The sequence below is a fragment of the Varanus komodoensis genome, unplaced genomic scaffold (genome assembly GCF_004798865.1).
Source record: "Varanus komodoensis strain SLA01 unplaced genomic scaffold, ASM479886v1 scaffold55, whole genome shotgun sequence".
Taxonomy (NCBI): domain Eukaryota; kingdom Metazoa; phylum Chordata; class Lepidosauria; order Squamata; family Varanidae; genus Varanus; species Varanus komodoensis.
The window spans coordinates 5049772-5069389 of NW_025336157.1; the positions used below are offsets into that span (position 1 = coordinate 5049772).

The following is a 19618-nucleotide window of genomic DNA, read 5'->3' on the forward strand; positions in this document are numbered from 1 at the left end:
ACGGACGCAAGCTGGACGGAGAGCGGGGACAGCGAAAGGGAGGAGAAAGCGAGCGCTTCCGCGCGACAACTTGCAGAGCCGCGCCGCGCACTGCGCGCATTGCGCACGCCGCTCCCTCCACGGCTGCACCGCGGACGGGACGGGCCGGGCCGGGCCGGGACCCCTGGCGGCGAGGCGGGCGAGCCCCGCCGCCCCCTCCGGATCTGGGCGTGGGGGAACCTTCGCAGCGCCGGCCGCCCTTTCGCCTTCCCCGTCCGGCGGCTGGCGAGCGAGCGAGCGAGGCGCCTTGGAAGCGGCCGCCGGAGAGCCAGCCGCGCCCGGTGCCGCCACGGCAAGAGGTAAACCTGGGCCGGAGGGCGCCACGGGTCGCCCCCACAGTCGGGCTGGGTGAATAGCGGGGCCGGGAGAACCTCTGCTGGCACGTGCGCGACCGCCCCCCCTGCGCCCCATATCCGGGGAGTCAAAGATCCCTCCCCTTTCTCCTGCTTGCAATAGGAAAAAACCTTGGGACACCCTTCCCTTGTTTCCTGCATCGCACAGGACCTAAGACGGAGAAGCCTCCATTGGCGCCAGACTCCTCCCGAACGCGGCCCCTCCACGACTGGCTTGAAGATAACCCAACTGGCCCGGGTTTCTCTTTGCCCAAGCCCACCCAGATCTACCCATTTACTGGGGCAGAAAGACAAAACATCGGGAAGTCCCAAAGCCTGCTGCTGTGTCCATTTCCCCCTTCCCATCCAGGCCTTGCATCCCCCCGCCCCCATTCCACCTTTTTTCCCCCCAAAGATGTGTTACCAGCATCTTTGCCCTCCTGGCTGGTAAATTCCACCCCTTTTATCAGCTCCTTGATTATTAAATCCAGGGTGGTAAAAACAACAGCGAAAAAGGGAGGGAAGAAGCAGTTTGTCGTGTGCTCGCCCAAGTTTGGCCCTGATCCTGGCCAGCTCCTCTCCTCCCAGGCCCGGGGAATGCCGTTCCCATCTTCTAGGCGCTCGGCCGGGCCTTGCCATTCTCCAGCCCTCTCCGAGTTCCTTGGGTGGCTCACGGGTCAACACGGAGCTAGACACGCCTGCACCCTGTCCTCCAAAGCCCGTCTCTGCCAGTCCTGGGGCAGGCCCCACGGCGTCTCCGCCTCAGTGGCCCCCCGGCCTTAGCTTCTGCTCCCGTGACCCCACAGCCCCCTGGCGCTCCCCAGCCCCATGGCAGCCAAGTGGTTCAAGGAATTCCCGTCCAATTTAAAAACGGTTTCGGAGCGTGCCAAGTGCAGTGCCTCCCGCAAAGGGCTAGCGGCACCCGAAGCCGGCACAGCATCGCTGCCGAGCAAGAATCGCAAGAACTCGGCCACGGAGCTGAGTGGCCTTCGGACACTGCTGGCGCCAGGGAAGGATGGCGGGGGCAGCCGACTGTCGCGGGACAACCTGCAGGGCCTGCTGCAAGCCGCCACGGGGAAGATACGCAAAAACTCCCGGGTGGACGGGGCCCCGCCGGAGGAGCTGGCCCGGGGCGCGGCGAAAGGCTGTGGGACCTACATCAGCCGGCTCATCAAGGTGGAAGCCCACGAGAAAAACGGGAAAGGTTACACCGGGACTGCACCGAACCCCAGTCCACTTCCTGCACCGGAGCCAGAGAAACCGAAACAGGAGACGGTAAGGGCCAAGCATTCTCAAGGGCGCTCTTTCCAGGATGCCAACCTAGCTCAGAACTGTTATTAATATTCCTATTTCCTTCCTGTCTCAGAAGGGGGAAAAGCCCTCCGGGCACCTTAGATGACTGATTTAAAGGCACTGAAACAATGAATACTAGAATCCCATAAGCCAACACTTCATGAGCAGCATGTCCAGAAATGCCTGGAAGTAGAGCAAAGTCTTAACCTGGTGGAGAGAGCATTGCATAACCAGGGGACCCCCCACCCCCAAAAGTCCTCATTATTGTCCTCTGAACCTCCCTCAGATGTTGATAGCAGTGTATGGAGTGGGCTTTGTATCCAGAATTTGTGCATAGGGCAGACTCTCCCTTGCCTTCCCGGCTGTCTGCATTTGGTTTTGCTACCCAATTAACCTCGGTGCCCCTTCCTTGCCGCGTCAGCACCCGCTTCCTTCTGTGATTCCTTCCCTTCTCTTCTGACACACATGCCCCAAAAGAGAAGGGGGCCAAAAGCTGGTTAATCTCATCAAAAGAGAAAGCGAGAAGAACTGTATTTGCTGCATCCGCAAGCCCCTTCATCCTCTGCCCGCTTGGCTAAGCTAGGCTTTAAATTCACAGAGTTCTAATTACACAGAATAATTACAGGAACAAGAAGAGAAAATAGAGGAACACTGTCCAGACAGATGGGTTTCTTTGAGCCGAGGAAGTCTGAAAATGAAGATGTATTTAAATAGGGGATGTAGGAGGTTTGGAAATTAGAAATGATTACTTTGATTGTGGAAAAAGGGCGGCATTAATGGATCTGATGTTCATGGTTTCATGCTGAAGGGCATCCGTGTTAAGAAGTTTTCAGTTCTGGAGAGATATTTCTATTTCTTTTTCTTGAAGAGCCAGTCATAAATAGAATTTCACAAATGACCCACATCAGAATGCCTTTAATATATGGAAGTTCTTCATTTATTTTATTTATTTTTGGATTGATATCCTGCGTTTTTCCTACAAAGGGTTCAAGGCAGCTTACATCTCCTTCATCTTATCCCCACAACAACAACCCTGTGAGGTAGGTTGGGCTGAGAGTCTGTGACTGGCCCAAAGTCACCCAGTTGGCTCCATGGCTGAGTGGGGACTCGAACCCGGATCACCCAAGTCCCAGTCCCATGCTCTTAACCACTACATCACACTGGCTTCATTATTCTTATAAAAGCCTTAACCCCTTAGGTGATCCAGTTTTTTAATGGAAGGCATTATTTCTGCTATTCCTGATACGCTGGCTGTGAGGTCCAGGTACCAGAAAAGAAGCCTGCTGCATTTTCTACATAACAGCATTTCCAGTCTTTGAAACTACCTACATTTCCCCTTCAGTCTGTCCTCCATGCAGAACACACCTTGTGCTCTTCAGCTGGGCTTCTGACAGGCCCGGCTGGGTCTCTTTCTAAGGCCCTGCAATGGTCTCCTGCATGACAGACTCCATCACAGGCAGGTAATTCTGGTCCCCCATTGTGGCATCAATCAGCCACTCCCCGCCCAGAGACTCATCAAGGAGAATGGGATAGCTTCAGAGGAGGCTGCCCAGTGCCTCTCTGAATGAGTCGCCATGCAGGGCATGCAATGATTCCAACAGAACTCTGCACCCAGAATGACAAGGGAAACCTGCGAAGTTGCCCTGGGCATTGGATTGCTCTGCTCTCCAGAGTTTTGGAAAGGGGTTCTTCCCAGCTGCCGCTGGAGGCATGGGGAACTGGACTGGGGGCCACTGGTCTGCAAAGCGAGGGCTTTGCCATGGAGTGTTGGCATTCCTCCAAGGCCAGGGAGCAAGCTGCATGTGTCCCCCAGGATAAAGACAGCTTGTTTCTCGGCCCACTGCATTAGGGTTGGCGGCCACACAAAAAGAAAAACGGAGATGTGTAAGAAAACAAGGCACTCATTTGCAGCTTGCTTGGAAACAAAATCCACCCACCCCCAGAAGCTTCTGGGGACGCAATTCTGCTTGTAAACTAAGCAGGGGTTCCCTGTTCGCCACTTTTCCCCCTTTCTAGCTTCTGCAGCATTTTAGCAGGATTATGAGGCAGGGGGATTTTCTCCCTCTATCCTAGACCACAAAATTACCCAGAAGCCGCCTATTATCTCCGTTCGTGACCTGCAGCTCCAACATTGCCTCCCAGTCACTCCACATACTTTAAATTTCAGGCTTTTTCTGGGGTCCGAGGCCTCTTTCATCCTTGACTGATCATGATTACTTATTTCTTATTCCTTCTACGTGGTCCTGCCAGGAACAATGCACCAAAAGATGGTATATAAGGAATGAACGCACCATGGACCTCTAGGTCTAACTCAGAAAATGCCCTGCTCTGTGTTTAGAAGGTAAACGTGAAGATACTGAGCAGGGGACCATTTGGGACCCCTCGAACGGAGTCCCTCTCTGCTCGAAGACAGATGTGCAGCACACACATCCGGTGGATTAATTCTGCCTTCCTTCCCGTGTTCCCCGTTAAAGGTTATTATCCTCGAGGATTACGCCGACCCTTACGATGCCAAGCGAACCAAGGGGCAGCGCGATGCGGAGAGACTAGGAGAAAACGACGGCTACATGGAGCCCTATGACGCACAGCAAATGATTACCGGTAAGTGTTCTTTCGTCTTGGCTGGGAAGGGGCGCTTGCCGTGCCCATCACAAAATGGGAAGAATCCGATAAACGCGGCCACACACACACACACACACACCCTTTTCCGGGCTCCTGCAGAGGGATCGGCCCTGGCGCCCTGGTGCTGATGGCACCCGCCCTCATGTTTGGGAGCACTGGGTTCGAATTCTTGTCCCGCCACTTCCCGGTGGCTCGGCCGTCCTTGCGCAAGCTTCAGACGGGTGGGAAGGTCCACCCGCGAGCCTCTTTGAGATGCTGAGCCGAGCAGGAGATAGCGGGACAGATTCGGAAACTGAGGCTGCCATGAATTGTTCGGAGCAAAGGTCATCTCTGGACATTTCCGTTTATATTCCCAAATAAAGCAACACCCATGAGGGTGGGGGGAAAAGAGTCGGTGTGTTTTCATTTACAAGGCCTGCTATCAAAATCTCTCCCCCAGCACCCACAATCAATTGATTTAGCACCTGGGTTTTTTTGTTTTGTTTTTTTAAGTTTCTGCTTACCACAACCTAGCTGAATCTGGTGCCTTCCAGATGGGTAGGACTACAAGCCCCATCCTTTGCAGCTGCCGTGGCCATTTTACAGCCAAACAACACAATGGCTGAGAGATAAGTTCTCGGCCCAAGAACAGCACCCCGCTTGGCGTTCGAAACATGTCTCCTTGGGGCTTTCAGTACCAAATCTAATTTTGGTTGGGACTGAAGGAAGCAACTTGGGTTGTTTTGGTCTTAGCAAACCTGGAAGGCTGGCCTGTTTTTGTCGCAAGGAATCAGGAAAGAGCCCTGGGTGCAGGCGGGTGTCTTTTCTTTTGAGAAAACTAAACCGGTTTAATAAACAGATCCAAAATTGCCTCTTTTCTCCTTCTGCTGCAAAATGACCTTGCCAAAATAGGTTTAAGGAGGGTGTCAGAAAAGCATTCTGGTTTTGTTCTGAGAAAGCACATAAAGGGGAAAGCAAATTTTCAGCACAGCTGAGAAGAGGGAACACCGACTTGGGAGGGAGAAAAAAGAAAATGGGAAAAAGAAAACCGGGTCAGGAAGGCAACTTTCTGTTTCCTGTCTCTCTGCTGGAAGAGATAAGGTCAGGCTGGGTGTTTAAAAAATGGTGGGGTTGGAAGAGAAAAGGGGCAGCTGTGTTGGGAATGACTGGAGGGTCAAGGGATCCAAACCTTGTGGCAGCCACAGCAGGGTCGGCTATGGTGCCATTGGGGTGTGATTCCAGACCCAGTGTCCGCTGGGCCCATGTGGCCAGATGGCTCCCAAGTGTGGCAGGCAGAGAGAGCAAAAAAACAAGCCATATTTTAATAAACAATATTCCTTCACACCCCACTTCCAGGAGCCAAAACAAGTAAACTCCAGGGGGAAACCCTTCAAATTCTGTCCCAAAACCTGCAGAAAAAAATCTAGGCATGACCAATTCATACAAGAATTGTACCAAATGCAGAGAACTGCGATACCCTGAGAAATATCAGTTTGCTCATTTGCAAACCCTGGGAAATATCAGAGTTTGGATTGGCCCCACAGAGGTAAATGGCATCAGTTGCCCAGTGGGAAAGGCAAAGTGGGAAGACAGAAGGAGGCCAAGGGCGGTGGGGCCCTTTTGCCAGCCCTGCTGGCAGACCACTTAATTTTTTTCCTTTACCCTCCCCATCTGCTTTTCCTTGTGTGTTATGTCTATTTAGACTAAGTCTGTGAGCAGAAACTGTCTGTTTTGCTGATCGATCCTGAGCTGCTCTGGGACTGTTGGGTTTTGTTGGGGTGGGGGATTAAGGAACAGGATAGAAATGCCTTGAATAGATAAGTAACATACTGGAATTTCTTTATGTCAAACCAATTATAGCCCAAGATGTGAGAAAGGGAAGGATAAAAAGACAGGCACTCTTATGTGACTGCAGATTCTCTATGCAGGCTTAAGGTGAAGCATTAATCTAGCTTCCTATTAAATGTATGTGATATTATTGTTTCATTTAGATACATATTTCATTTCTAGAAAGTCCAATAGCCAAAGTTGTCTGGGTAATTTGCAACAATTCACAAAAATATAGACCACAAATAAAATAAAATACAATTTAAGAGCTAAAAGAATTTCAACAGAAACAAGACCTATTTTCCTCTAAGGCACCCAGGATGGCTTATGAGATTCTCCTCCTGCCCATTTCGTCTTCACAACAATCCTATAAAGGACATTAGGCTTTACAGAAACTGAGTTAGCGATTGCCCCACTCCAGTGACCTTCATAGGGACTAGAATCCCAATCTTCCAAGTCCCAGTCAGAGCACCGTAACCAGTTCCCCACACTGGCTCCCTGACTTAAGGATGATGTTGCGCTACGGCAATTTTAGGGTCTAGCTAGATGGTCTTATTGAAGGATCTGGGGAGGAAGGGCCCCTTTTTCTTGTGTGTTACTTTGCTTACTTCAAAATGTGTGGTAAGAAGCCACCCGAGCATGTGCTCTCAAAAAACACCCATAACTCGGGGTTGGGAAATCGCCTAGCAACCACCGGATGCCTTCCCTCGGCTCCCAGGCCTTTGGCGTCCCCACCCGGAGCTGACACAGCCAGGCAGAATAACAGGAAACCGGAGCACCGGAAACCCGAGTCGGGGCAGGGCGATGTGGTGGTGGGGACGAGGCGCTAACACATGTGGCCTGGGAGCCTTTTTGGAGGTTTCACGCTCAGGAGTGTCACACCTCATCTGCTCTCATGACTTTTTGTCATTAAAAATAGCTGTTCCTGAAGCGTGGCTTGGCTCTTCGGGACCAGTTTCTGAGCATGTGCGAAGTGCTTTCCCCTTCCAATGGAGTCAAAGGCAGTGCCAGCAAATGCTCAGCTCTCTTCCAAACTTAGCTATTTGTTGATCAGGGACCATTCCTGTTTCCAGAAATGTGTCCCAGGGGCTGATCAGTTTCGGAGGAGAGCCGTTCCTCCTCCTCCTTTGCAGGTGTTGACTCCGAAGTGTGCTCAAGACACCTCACTCCAAGGAAAATACAGGTTTAGTGCATTTATTTCTGTGCATACAAGAGATTGCACACACTTTCTCCCAGACGTTAAGCAGCACGAAGTACAGGCCCCCAGAGAAAGCCAAGACGCATGAAGCATTTTCACGTCCATGTGAAAGCAGGAGTGGGGCTTATAACTCGTCTAGGGCCGTGTGGGCCCCAAATGCTTCGCTTTGCACTGCAAGAAGCAAATGCCGGTATCCATGCACACAGTCGAAAACAGAGGGGTCCCGTTCTTACCTTCTGCTTCCCTCCCAGAGATCCGGAGGCGCGGTTCGAAGGACCCCCTCGTCAAAGCGATCCTGCTCCTGGACGAGCCGGGGGACCCAGCGGCAAAGGGGGATGCGGCCGCGAAGCGCCCGGGGGCCAAATCGCCACAGCTCTATGACACCCCGTATGAGCCGGCGGAGGCAGGGCCCAAGTCGGAGGCACGGCTTCCGGAGAACGACGAGCGGCCCCCGGCCGAATACGAACAGCCCTGGGAGTGGAAGAAGGACCAGATTGTGAAAGCTCTCTCAGGTTAGCAGGGGGAAGCATTCGCATCTGGGGCTTGGGGGAAGTTGATTTGGAAGTTGATATACCACCCCATTGCCAACCGGGCTCTGTAGGAACAGATATCTCTGTGGTCGCCTATGGCGAGTTGAGGATTTCTTCCAGGCGACTAGACAGAGAAGTCTTAACAGACGTCAGATCTTATTTATTTGTTTGTTTATTTAAACAACTTATATGCCGCCCCATCGCATGAGCCTCAGGGCGGCTTACAATTTTCTGCTTCTTTCTTTCAGACTAATGAGTATAGGTGGGTGGACAGGCTGGTATTATGGGCTAGAAATAGGGACAGCTTGCCTAAGGAGAATCTTCATCTTTTTCTCAATCTGCACCACCGCGACGTACAGAAATTCAACAGAGGACGTTTTACCACAGAGATGCAGGTGTAAATGCACCTGCACCCATTGAATTTCTGCCTGTCACCAAACTGATGAAGGCAGAACTGAAGTGAATATGATCATGTCTTTGAATGATAATATCATTTTTAAAGCAGTGGCTTCGTATCGACAGAACTGGAACTTCCAACAGGGCCACAGGGGAACAGCAAGGAGTGTTTACAATTTTCAGGAGAAAGGAAATAATTCACTCCGCAGATTTCCCCCCTTCTGCAAAGTTGAGGTGCCGTTCTGTTTAAATCCTTGGCTGTAATCGTTTAAGCTCAAACATGCAGTTCTGTTGGACTTCCTGGCCCAGCTTCCCTTCGCTCTGGCTCTGCCCACTGCGGAATTCCCTGAAACAGAATTTGGCCCCCGGATTGGAAGAGCTTCTGCGTTCCTGCCTTTCAGCAGCCTCTCCCAACCTGGGACTGTCCAGATGTGCTCGGGCTTGGGCACAACTCCCATAACAGCTAGGCAAGCTTGGGCTGCTGGCTGGGCATGATGGGAGATGTAGTCCAATCCGTCTCGAGAGAACCGCTTGGATGAAACATTAAAATCACAGACGGCGCTTGCTCGCTTGCTTGCTTGCTGTGAATTTGGAACAGCCCCGTTAGTGTGTGCAAACTCCATGCGGAGTCGGGGCCCCTTGCCCTGCATGTCCTGGAAGCGCCCAGCTGTGCCCCCAGCTAGCGCCGGACCTCCCATAGCCCTGGTGGTACTTTGTCTTGCTTTCCAGTGCAGTTTGAGGGGTCGGAGAAGCCCATGGCGCCCAAGGACGAGGGGCTGGTACTGCCACGGCATCGCCGCCAGAGGAGCTGGCCCTCCAAGATGGTGAAGCCGACAGTCACGGCAGAAACTGGAGCAGAAGGGGAGCGCGTGGATCCAGCTGTTGCCCTTGAGAAACAGCCGTAAGTCACCTGACCTCTGTCCAGTGGAGGGGGGGTAGGGGGCAAACTATTGCCCCACTGCTCACCTGAGCTTCCAGCACCCAAATTCGATTTCTGTGTATCCTGTCCACTAAGCAACTGGCTCAGTAGCTGAGCGTCCAATTTTTTGGTCTTCTGTTAAAGTCAAGTTGCTAGTCCTTGTTGAGCCCTAAAATATAAGCTAGAAATCTCCCCAGGCCTGTCTGCTCCCTGAATTTCCTTTTTGCAAATATTTTCCGTACAGAAGAATAAAAAGAGGAGTGGGGGAGTTCTAAATGTATTTGAAATGCTGGACTAAAGTAGGAATGCAAAATTTAGCCAATATGCTGAATCTGCAAGTTAGTTTTCACTTTAGCAAAGTACTAGTTTTATGCATGTTTGCACAGGATTCACCATGGGTAGTTTTATCAGCTCCTTGATTCTTACAAGCCTTTTAACTGCTGAAATTTTAATCTACGTGGTTGAGAGAGAGAGAGAGAGAGAGAGAGAGAGAAGACATACCCTTCTTTCATATTCATTTGGAGATCTGGCAGCAGAACTAAGAGCCTTTACTTGCAAACCGAAAAGAAAAGTAAGTTTCTATCCCTCAGGGTAGAACCAACAGGGATCTTGACAGCTCTTGCTAAATGGTTACAGAATGTGCAGAGGGGCTGTTCTGGAGCAAAACTTTCCCATTTAGCAGAAAGTTCAAGCAACCATACCTTTGAGCAAAAACTGTTCAGTTTTATTCTGTGCCACACTGTGGACTAGAAACTTGTTTGGACCGAATGAAACCTCCTGAATGCTATGTTAGAAGCACTATTCTATTCCCTGCAGACTAGAAGGCGTTTGCATTCTTCCTACCAACCTTTCCTTGCTATTTCCTGCACTGTAGTATCATTCCCCTGTATGATAACAAGTCTCTGCATACAAAAAATTGAAGGAAAAAATTAGCTAGCCTTCTTGCTGATGCACACACCTTTTCATAGAGAGATTGGCTTGCTTATGAGAGAGAAAGAGAAGTTCACTACTTATTATTAATATTAATATTATGACCATTACCTTTATTTCTATACCACACAATAGCCCATTGAATATGACTATTGACTGTTAAAATGAGGAAGATGTTAACCCAGTATATCCGATGTCTTAAATAATCGTCGTTTTTAAAGTTAGATTTTAATGAAAACAATAAAATTTATTTTAAAAAAAATAGCCCACTCCTGCCTGGAGTCTGAGCCCATTCAACTCAATGTATAAGTAACCTTGAAACACTTAGGGACAGATGGAGTCTTCCTAATGAAGACAGAACCAGTGAGGGCTACAACAAAATGTTGCAGCATGTCATTATCCTGAGCAGGAGCCCGCCGGCCAGCCACGCCAAGCCCTCTTCTACCATCCTCCATTCCATTCCCCTGCACCCCCGTTTTCTGCCCCTCCGCCATTGCAGCCAGCCGGCAAGCCAAGGCCACGGAGCCTGCTGGGGGGCTGCCAGACCCCGACACGCACCGCAGGGTCCCCCCACCCCCAAGACGTGTCTTTTCTGCCCAGAGAGGTTCTCGCAGCTCTGTTCTGTCAGGGAATACGCCCTTTGCGCCACCTGGAAGTCAAAACCAGAAGGGATGGCAAAGTGCCGTTTGCTTTGCAAGAACAACGAAGGAGAGGAGCCCCAATACTGGAGATTTACAAGAGGGAAGATCCTGGGCAGAGAGTGGATAAAGAGGAGCGCGCGTCTGCTCTCAAAGCATCAGGGGCGACTGATGCATGGATGGATTGGCAGTGGGTTCAAGGACTGACGGAGGAGGGCAGGACGAGTGACTTGCCGTGGGAATTGCCGTGGTGACTAAAATCAGGCGCTTGTTTTGTTGAAGGGAAGGGGATTAGGGGACAGAAATCCTCGGGTGATCGAGCTCTTTTCTCAGGTCACAGAAATGGAGCATCCGTGTTCAACAGCGCCCTACCTGTGAGACACCCCAGTCCTGGGGATAGGCAGGAAGAGGCCTGTGGCCTTTGGGGCGAGCGCAGGGGCTTCTCAAAGTTCCTCCGGCTGAACCCTGTCGGAAGCAAAGCACTGGGTTCCCCCTCCACAGTTCTTCCACTCCTGCATTAAAAGCCCTTTTCTCTCCCTTCCCTAAAGAGCTTGAAATGCCCATCTTGAGGTTGGTGTCCGGCGGGAAGCGAAACGGGGGGGGGGCTCTGTGGCTCCGCCCCTTTTGCCTTCGGCTCCGCCCCCCACGAATGTGGCCCCCCAGTGCAGAATCCGGCCCTCGGGCCAACCGGCGTTCGGCACCCCGCAGCCGGGAATGGGCCCGCCTTTCCTCCTCCGGGAAGCTCACCGTGTCCTTCCCCCCGCAGCTGGTTCCATGGCGCCATCACACGAGCCGAGGCAGAGAGCCGCCTGCAGCCGTGCCGGGAGGCCGGGTACCTGGTGCGCACCAGCGAGACGGGGACCAGCAAGTACTCCATCGCCCTCAAGTGAGTGCCTGGGCTCCGGCCGCTCAGCCCGCGAGGCTAGCCGTGCTCGGAGCTGTACGTGAGGAAGCGGGCGTGATCTGGGGCTTCTGCAAGGGGCCTGAGACAGGCATGATCGGGGTGGTGGGAGGAGGACGAGGGAGGCCCGGAAGGGGAGGTCGCTGAGGGATAGAGAGGGGCTCCCCCCGTTGTCGAGGGTGGAGGGAAGACTGGTGTGCTTCCTGGCTAAGCCACGAGGAAGAGGAAGATGAGCTGCTCGCAAGGATGGTGGTGAAAACTTACGGGGGAGGAAGGCCATAGAGGGATCTTGCCCACGAGTGGACCCTCCAGGACTGGCACAGGAGGCCCCTGGCCCTTCCACCCCAGAGATGCACAGCAAAGAAGCACAGACCTGCCCCTTGGCAGCGCAAATGGTATTTCTGAGCATGTACAGAGTGTCTCTCCCTTTCCAGAGTGGCCTGTGCCCTTTGAATGAAGGCATGGGGCTTCCGTACAGGATTTGAGCACCAGTGCCCAGTCTGTCTTGGGCTCAAACACTCCTTCTGCTCCCTTAAAGTAAGCCAATGTTTGGGCACCCGGACCCTGGTTGAGACATGTTAGGGTACCCATAGACTTGGCTTGTGCTGGCACCAGTGAATCATGTAGCTTCCCTTGAAAGCAAAGAAAGCTTCTAGTCCTCATTGTTCTGGTAAGGGTTGAATTAAATAGCAACTCAGGAGGATGATTAATACCAAATCCATCTAGCTCAGGATGGTCACCACCACCCTTTCCCCATTTGGGTTACAGCTCCCAGCATTCCTGGCCACGGGCCCTGCTGACTGGGGCTGATAGACGTGGAAGTTCCAAATGCCGGGAGGACCATGAGGGTGGGGCAAGGCGTGTTTGCTGCACTGATGGACAGACCGTCCTCTCCAGGGAGCCCAGATTGCGGGGGGGGGGGGGGGGGGGGGGGTTTTTCCGGCCGGGGGGGCGGCCCGGCCCCCCCGGGGGGGCGGGGGGGGGGGGGGGGGGGGGCAAGGTGTGTTTCTCCTGACCCTACCTGGAGATGCCAATCAAACCTGGGATGACCTGCTTGCAGGACGGGCTCCCCTGCCCACCCCAGATAACCTCCGTGCCTCTGGGCATCTTTTATTTGCTTGCCGTTCAGCCAGGGACACTGCTGGGTCGAACCCTGCCATAGAGGGACTGGGATCGGGGAGAAAAGACCCCCCCCCATGTTCTTTCCTTTCCTCCTTTGACCTTTCCACCCCGGCTGAATCTGTGCCACTGCAGCCCCGTCCAGCCGGACTCCCGAGCGGAGGATCGGGTGGTGTGGGTGCGGCCTGTGTTTCCTTCCTCAGGATGCTGAGCTACTGCCTTTGAAACAATTGGAGTAGGGAAGGGAAGGGAGTCGAAACAGAACAAAAGCCCAGAGAGGGAGAGAAGGGGGAGAGGGAGAGAGAGATGCTGAGCTGGTGCAGAGGCGGGCCGGGATGGCAGTCAAGGCGCCGGATCCTGGAAGGGGAGAGGCAGCCGACGCTGGCCAGTTCCCCAAGGATTCCTCCTCTTCCATGTCTCACTAACGGGACCGTGATTCAAGCCAGGACCTACAGCATCCCTGGGCCGTGATGTTTCGCCTTTAGGGCAAATTCATAGGCATTCCTACGCGATTTAGGCAGAAGCAAGTCCGCCCAGCACCGGGTATCTTGAGTTCACCTCTTCTAGCAGTGAGCTGGGTCCTCGCTCCGTTCTAACAGCGCAGGGAATGCTGGGAATTGTAGGCCTTTTCCCATCTAAATTTGGATGGGATGCATTGGAGCAGCAGCATGAAAAACAGGACTTGAGGATGGAAGCACCAGCTGCTTGGGGGAAAGCCACAGGGGAGAGGTGCAAAAGCACCTCTCCTATGTTCCCCAGCAGGCAGCCTCTGATACTGGAGGTAGCTTAGATCCATGAGGACTAGTAGCTATGGATATGCCTGGAAGAGAAGGCTAGTCGTTCCTGTTCCCTTTTAAAGCCATCCAAGTTGGTAGCCATCTTGGAGACATGAATTTCACTGGGTGGACAAAGTGGAGAAGCTCTTACTGTCCTGAATCTCCCATCAAGCAGCGTCGTCGGATGACCCCAGTGTGGCCTAGAATTACGAGGGAGGGAGAAAAAAAATCTACTTTTTCCACCCCAGGCATAATTTCTGTACACCTCTGTCATGTCTCCGCACCTACCTTCTAGGCCAAACCATCCCAGGTCCCAGAATTATTCCCAGAATTATTCCCAGTTGCCCTTTGCTCCTTTTAGAACAAGATCAAACTACGTATGTTAAAAAGTACCTTGAAAAACCACACACAGATGCAATAAGCTGCAGCCAAACCCAGTTCCCCCAAGGCCTCTGCTCCTTTCCCCCAACTGCTAACCATTTGGGGGTCTCCCGGGCTTCTGTGTTGCATTGCTCCCATTCGCAAACATGGCTTTGCTCCGAACAGGAAGAGCTTCAAGAGCAACCAGGCTGGCGGTTGGGGCCGCGTCCCTTTTCCCTCGGGCTCTGGAACGCGGCCCTCGAGTCCTTGCATTGCCGGTTCACGACTCCGAGCTGGAGTTGCGAGTCCCTTCGCATCAAGCGGGGCGACTTGGCCAGGGAGGTGGGAAGGGGGCAAACAGGGCGCCCTCCCTGCCTTTAAAGACACACTGCTTTTCTTGCCCCACCAGGACCAGCCAGGGCTGCGTCCACATCATAGTGGCCCAGACGAAGGATCACAAGTACACCCTGGACCAGGCCGGCGGCGTCTTCCACTGTGTGCCCGAGGTGGTGCGGTTCTACTCCACCGAGAAGCTGCCCTTTAAAGGAGCCGAACATATGACCCTCCGTTACCCAGTGCCGGCCCCCAGCAAGGCCCACTAGCCCTCGCCGCTCCCCTCCTGGCGTTGGAACTCTCTTGGCCGGAGAACCCGCGGAGGACAAGGGACCCCCCGGCAGGCAAGCGACGGCCACGAATCGGCCGAGGCCCCCCTCCCCGGCCTCGTCCAGGTCTTTCCCGGCTTCCGTCGCACCCTAGCACGACCTCGGCACTCCTGGCAAAGAGCCAGGGCTACGAAGGCGAAAGCGAGCCCATTCAGCTCTATGGGGCATGAGGAGTGGGTTTGCAGGCCGGGATCTTCTTGCCTGGTATGCTGCAGTCAGCAGTCTGCCCCAGTACAGCCCCAGAGTACCTTCCCTTGCTTTCTCCCATAGGAGTGAATGGGTACCGTCGGGGAAATGCACATCTACATGCCCTGACCAACGTCATGTTAACCCTTCGAAAGGGAGCAAAGGGGAGTCACTCCAGTCTTTAATTCAAAGGGTTTCCCCCCCAGAAAGGTTTGTTTTTTGTTTTTTTAAAGCCTTGAAGTGGCCAGGAGGTGATAAAAAGAGCCACTTTTTAAAAGACTAATTCTTTCAGGCACTAGGTTGAGAATAAGTTGCCTAAATATTTAACTCGCTGGAGAAGAGCCTGATTCTGGGAACGATTGGCAGCAAAATTGTTGTAAGCCGCCCCAAGGCTTCGGCGAATGGGGCGGCATAAAAATGTTTTAATTAATAAATAAATAATAAATAAATAAAAGGAGAAGGGGGCGGCAGAGGATGAGGTGGCCGGATGGGGCCCCTGGGGCGGTGGGAGGGGGCTTGGGTGGACTCCGAGGGACGGTGGAGGACAGGAGAGCCTGGAAGAAGGTTGTCCGTGGGGGCCTGATGGGTCAGACACGACTTTTCGATTAAACGAAATAAATATTTGACATTTCTTCAAGTGAACAATCCTAGAATGACCAGGGGTGTACAAGGCATTTTCCATATCAATAAAAAAAAATCCCCAGGGATTGCGAAGGCACATGGGCTTTCTTAGTGATCGCCGCACTGCGGGGTTGGAGACTTGGCCGCTGGGTCCCACGGGGACTAGATGGGAAGGGGGCCAAGCAAAGAGGAAGGGGGCGGTAGAAGGGGGTGAGGGCAGAAGTGGCATAGAAACAGAGCAAGTCAGAAGGGGCCTCCTGGGCCATCTAGTCTGACCCCCGAATGATTGGAAGGTTCGCGGTGGCAGCACCACAGACCCCAGGGGGTGCGAAGGCTTAGCCTGTGGGGTGTGAAGGCTTAGCCTAATACCAAACATGCCCTCACCCATGTTTTATCTGCAAGCAAACGCTTTCTTTGCGTTGCATACAATTCAATCGCACTGAAAACAGACTCACAAAACGTTTTTGACACAGCGAAAAGCAGCGTTTACACCGTGCGTGTTGGGACTCTTGGTTCACAGGCCGAATTTTGGAGATGCCCCCCAGGGGGGATGCAATCTGGTTTTCAAAGGGGCAGAACCAAAACCAGCAGAACCCTGAGGAAGGAACCCACCCCCCAATCCTGCCTAATCTTGGAAGCTAAGCGGGGTCAGGCCTGGCTGAAATCTGGATGGGTGACTTAAAAGATGAACCACCCAGAAAGTTTCAGCTACAGGCCGTATAGAAGCGTCATGTAGTAATACCAGCATTTTGGGATTTTAGAACAGGGAAAAAACTGCACTGAAGGAGAGACATCAGAGGAGGGAAGAGGAAGGGGTGGATTCGGCCCACAGTCCCAAGTTTCAACAGCCTGGCCCATCTGCCACACCCAGATTTGTAGCCCGTTGTATCCAAGAATATCCCCATCTCCTTTGTGGAACTCCGATCCCCATCCTCAGACTCCGCCAACCTGGTGCCTTCCAGAGGTTTTCAGGCTGCAGTCACATCATCCTTAGACGGAAGGATGGGTTCTGTTGGCTAGAGATGATAGGAACTGAAGTGCAACATATGTGGAGTGCGTGGCCGTTGCAGACGGAGACCATGCCAGCCAAACCAGAGTGAAACTGGTTTATCCTTTTGCAATGTAGACATGCCACAAATTTAAACTGAACTGCATTTGCATGCATGCTGGGGTCATCCTCCAGGCTGTAGCCTTGGATTCTAGCCAAAGGCGGCATGCAAAAATGGATGAAAGCAAAGAGAGCGATTCTAATAATAATAATAATAATAAATAAATCTTTTAACCACATCAGTCTGCAAAAGATTAACCATCTTAACCATGAAGGACAGCAAGGTCAGGGCGGTGCTTTAAGACAAACCTCCTTTTGCTAAAAAAAAAAAAAGGGGGGGGAGAGTGGGGGAAAACCCCCAAATCAATGTACGTAAGAATGTCATAAGGATCTACCATACAATCAAATGAGTTTGGGTTTCTCTAAACCAGTTCTGTGCAACCAGCTTTTTCCAGACTCTTTTTCCCTTTCTTTGCAGGGTGGGGGGGGGATTGGGGGGGGACGCATTCACTCATGCTGAGTAATGAATGCCATATTGTGCAATTAGCACTGATGTGCACTAAATCTAATGCTCATTAGCACAAGTAAAGGACCATCCTGGTTTTTAAAAATCCAGTTCTGTTAATGAGTGAAAGCCTGAGCAAAAGATACCTGTCAATCCATGGGACACGGAACAGAGTTGACCCACACAGGCTGAACGTTTCTGTGTTTGCCCTGGAAGCATTTCTGCCTAGCAGGGGCCACTGGCCCCTAGTCTGCATTCTCAGTGTCCGAGGATGACTGTCCTCTTCCGTCTGCAACCCAGGTAGAGCTCACCTGTGCTCAAACCGGCCTGCATGGAAATTCAGCCATGCTTAGCTTGAGAACTGGGCCCCTTGCTCTCCAAACCTCACTGCTGTACCCCAAAATGCTCATGCCTTCTGAATGAGGTGGGAGACGGAGCAGCCACTCCCTGTGTGGGGCTGGGGGGCAGCATGGAGGGCAATTTGCCCAGGGGCCAGGTGTCCCCCGCACCAAAGTCCTTCCTGGTTCACCCTTCTGGACACCAGCAGTTGGTTAAAGATGACACGATCATGCAAGGACAAGCCCTGGGGGGGGGAACACCTTGTCGGCTTTCGCTCTTAAGCTGAGACCCCAAGCAACGATGGTCTAGGTAGGACTTGGGGGTCCCGCTTGCCAGAAGTGTTAGGATTAAGTGATAACGATCCAAAGAGGTTTTGAGGAAGCGAGAGTGCAAGAACATTTAAAGCCGCTGCAGTGTTGAAGGTAAAACGACCGAACCACTGGATTTCGTCTCCCTGCGCATGCGAGCGGCACATGCTTTTCGTGAGGGACACACCAAGTCGGCCGCTTATTGGCACAGAGGACCAAATGCGCCGGTCGATCCACGGCCAGGCCTTCTGCTCACACGCCAGCTTCCTCTTTAGGAAACGGCAGCGCAAAAGCTCACGGGCAGACAAAGAAGCCTGAAGTGTTTTAATGCCTCCTAAATGGATTAAACTAAGAAGGCCGGGCTGCTTTTCTCCCCACCCCAGGGGTCACTTTCAGATGCATGCAGGCAGCGGAGGTTGGCCACGAATCCCTGCCCTCTCCCCTCGCGTTTCCCTTGCAGACTTCCCGCGAGCTACAAGCGCATGCTTGGCAAGGGAGAGCCAGGGAAGATGGCGGCCCGGGCATCTCCTCCTCCTCCTCACCACTGCCGCCACTGGGAAAGCAGCTTGCAGTGGGGAACACCGAGGGGCAACTGAGGAACAACTCCGGGGGGGTTTGGCAATGGGCGCTGCTGGGGAGCCTCAACGGCAGCCGCGACAAGGATGACCAGGTTCGGTCAGCAAAGACCCCTTTCGCCTTGAGCCCCAGCAGCAGTTTTATTGAAAGATCACCCGGCCCCCCTGCAGTTACCTATGACAGCATGCTACCAAGAAGTGCTTCTCACCGCCAACGACAAGCTGTTAGAGCATACACAGAGTGTTCTATAGGTCCTGAGTCACATGGGCCCGGCAGTTGGGCAGTCGAAGACAAGACAAGACGGGGGAATGTGCTCCCCAGAGAGGTTCGCCTGGTGCCGAGTTCATATTCTTTTCAGCACCGGGTCAAACCTTTTTATTTAATTGTTATTTTAAAATTGAATGTTAATGTCCAACAGTCGCTTTTTATTTCACTTGTACTTTCTGGCTATTTATTCTATTGAGACGGTTGTTCTATTGATTGCAAGCCGCCCTGAGATGCCATGCATGAGGGAGGCAGATAAACGTTTTACATAAATAAACGAAGCAAGAGGAGCAGAGGAGGAGGGGAGGGGTGCACAGAGGGGGCTCCGTGCAACGGCACTTGATCGCAGGACAGCGGCAAAAGGATCGCAGGAGGATTGTGGGTCCCGGCGTGCAAATGAGGGGGATTGCGATGCTGTTAACCTGGCAGCCTGACCGGTTCTTACTGACCGGCAGAACAAGAGCCCGGCAGCTTCTGGGCAACCTATCAGCTCCCATTTCTTAAACCAGCGACAAATGCCCAGCAGTAATCTGGCTTGGAAATTGGGTGTCTTCTGAGAAAGGGGCGCAGATCTGATCTGATAACACAAAGACTCATATAAGCAGCCCTCCTCTGTCCAGCTTTATCTGAATTTTCCCAACAGCACCCACGGAGGTGTGGGATCTCTCCAGGTGCCCCACCTCACCGGCCCTAGACACTGGCATGCGGATCTTTATGCAGGTGGCTGCTCGTTCCATCTTTCTGGAAAGGCGATATGGTCGCAGGATAAGTCTCTGCGCCCTGGGCAAGGCACTCCCCCCGGCATGGCCAAGCCAGGCCTCCGGAACCTTCCGATGGGCCCATGTTGCCCCGAGCCTCTCCCAGCCCGAGTGAACCTTGCAGGCACCTCGGTGCCGCTGCAGGATCCGGCCCAGCCAGGGGCTTTCCAGCAGGGGCATCCAACCTATTTCGGCACGAGGGCCAAACTGAATTCCAGGGAAGCACTAGGGGCACAGCTCCAAGCAGCTCGAAGGCCAGTGGCCATTACTGCTGGTGACCAAGCCATGGAGAGGCATTTCGGCCTTTGACAATGGGAAACCACAAGCACCTCCAGCTTGCCTTGATTCTAGGATCTTACATTCCAGGTTCCAATGGAATATAGAATAAAAGCTGAAGAGGCACCAAACAATCGGCAGAAAGAACACGGAGACAGGAGATCAGGGCACAGCGGCTTAGAAGAGGATTCGACTGAATCTGAGCAGCAAAGGGAG

At 52.8% G+C, this 19618-nt stretch overlaps 1 protein-coding gene across 1 annotated transcript; it reads left to right on the plus strand.

Annotated features, from left to right (window-relative positions):
- The first annotated feature begins 281 nt into the window (after positions 1-281).
- Positions 282-15150, plus strand: SHE (Src homology 2 domain containing E). The gene is made up of 7 exons (XM_044448830.1): positions 282-338; positions 541-1646; positions 4139-4265; positions 7542-7802; positions 8946-9117; positions 11470-11589; positions 14269-15150. The coding sequence occupies exons 2-7, from the start codon at positions 1200-1202 to the stop codon at positions 14459-14461; spliced, it is 1320 nt and encodes a 439-aa protein (XP_044304765.1). The 5' UTR covers positions 282-338; positions 541-1199; the 3' UTR covers positions 14462-15150.
- Positions 15151-19618: the final 4468 nt, after the last annotated feature.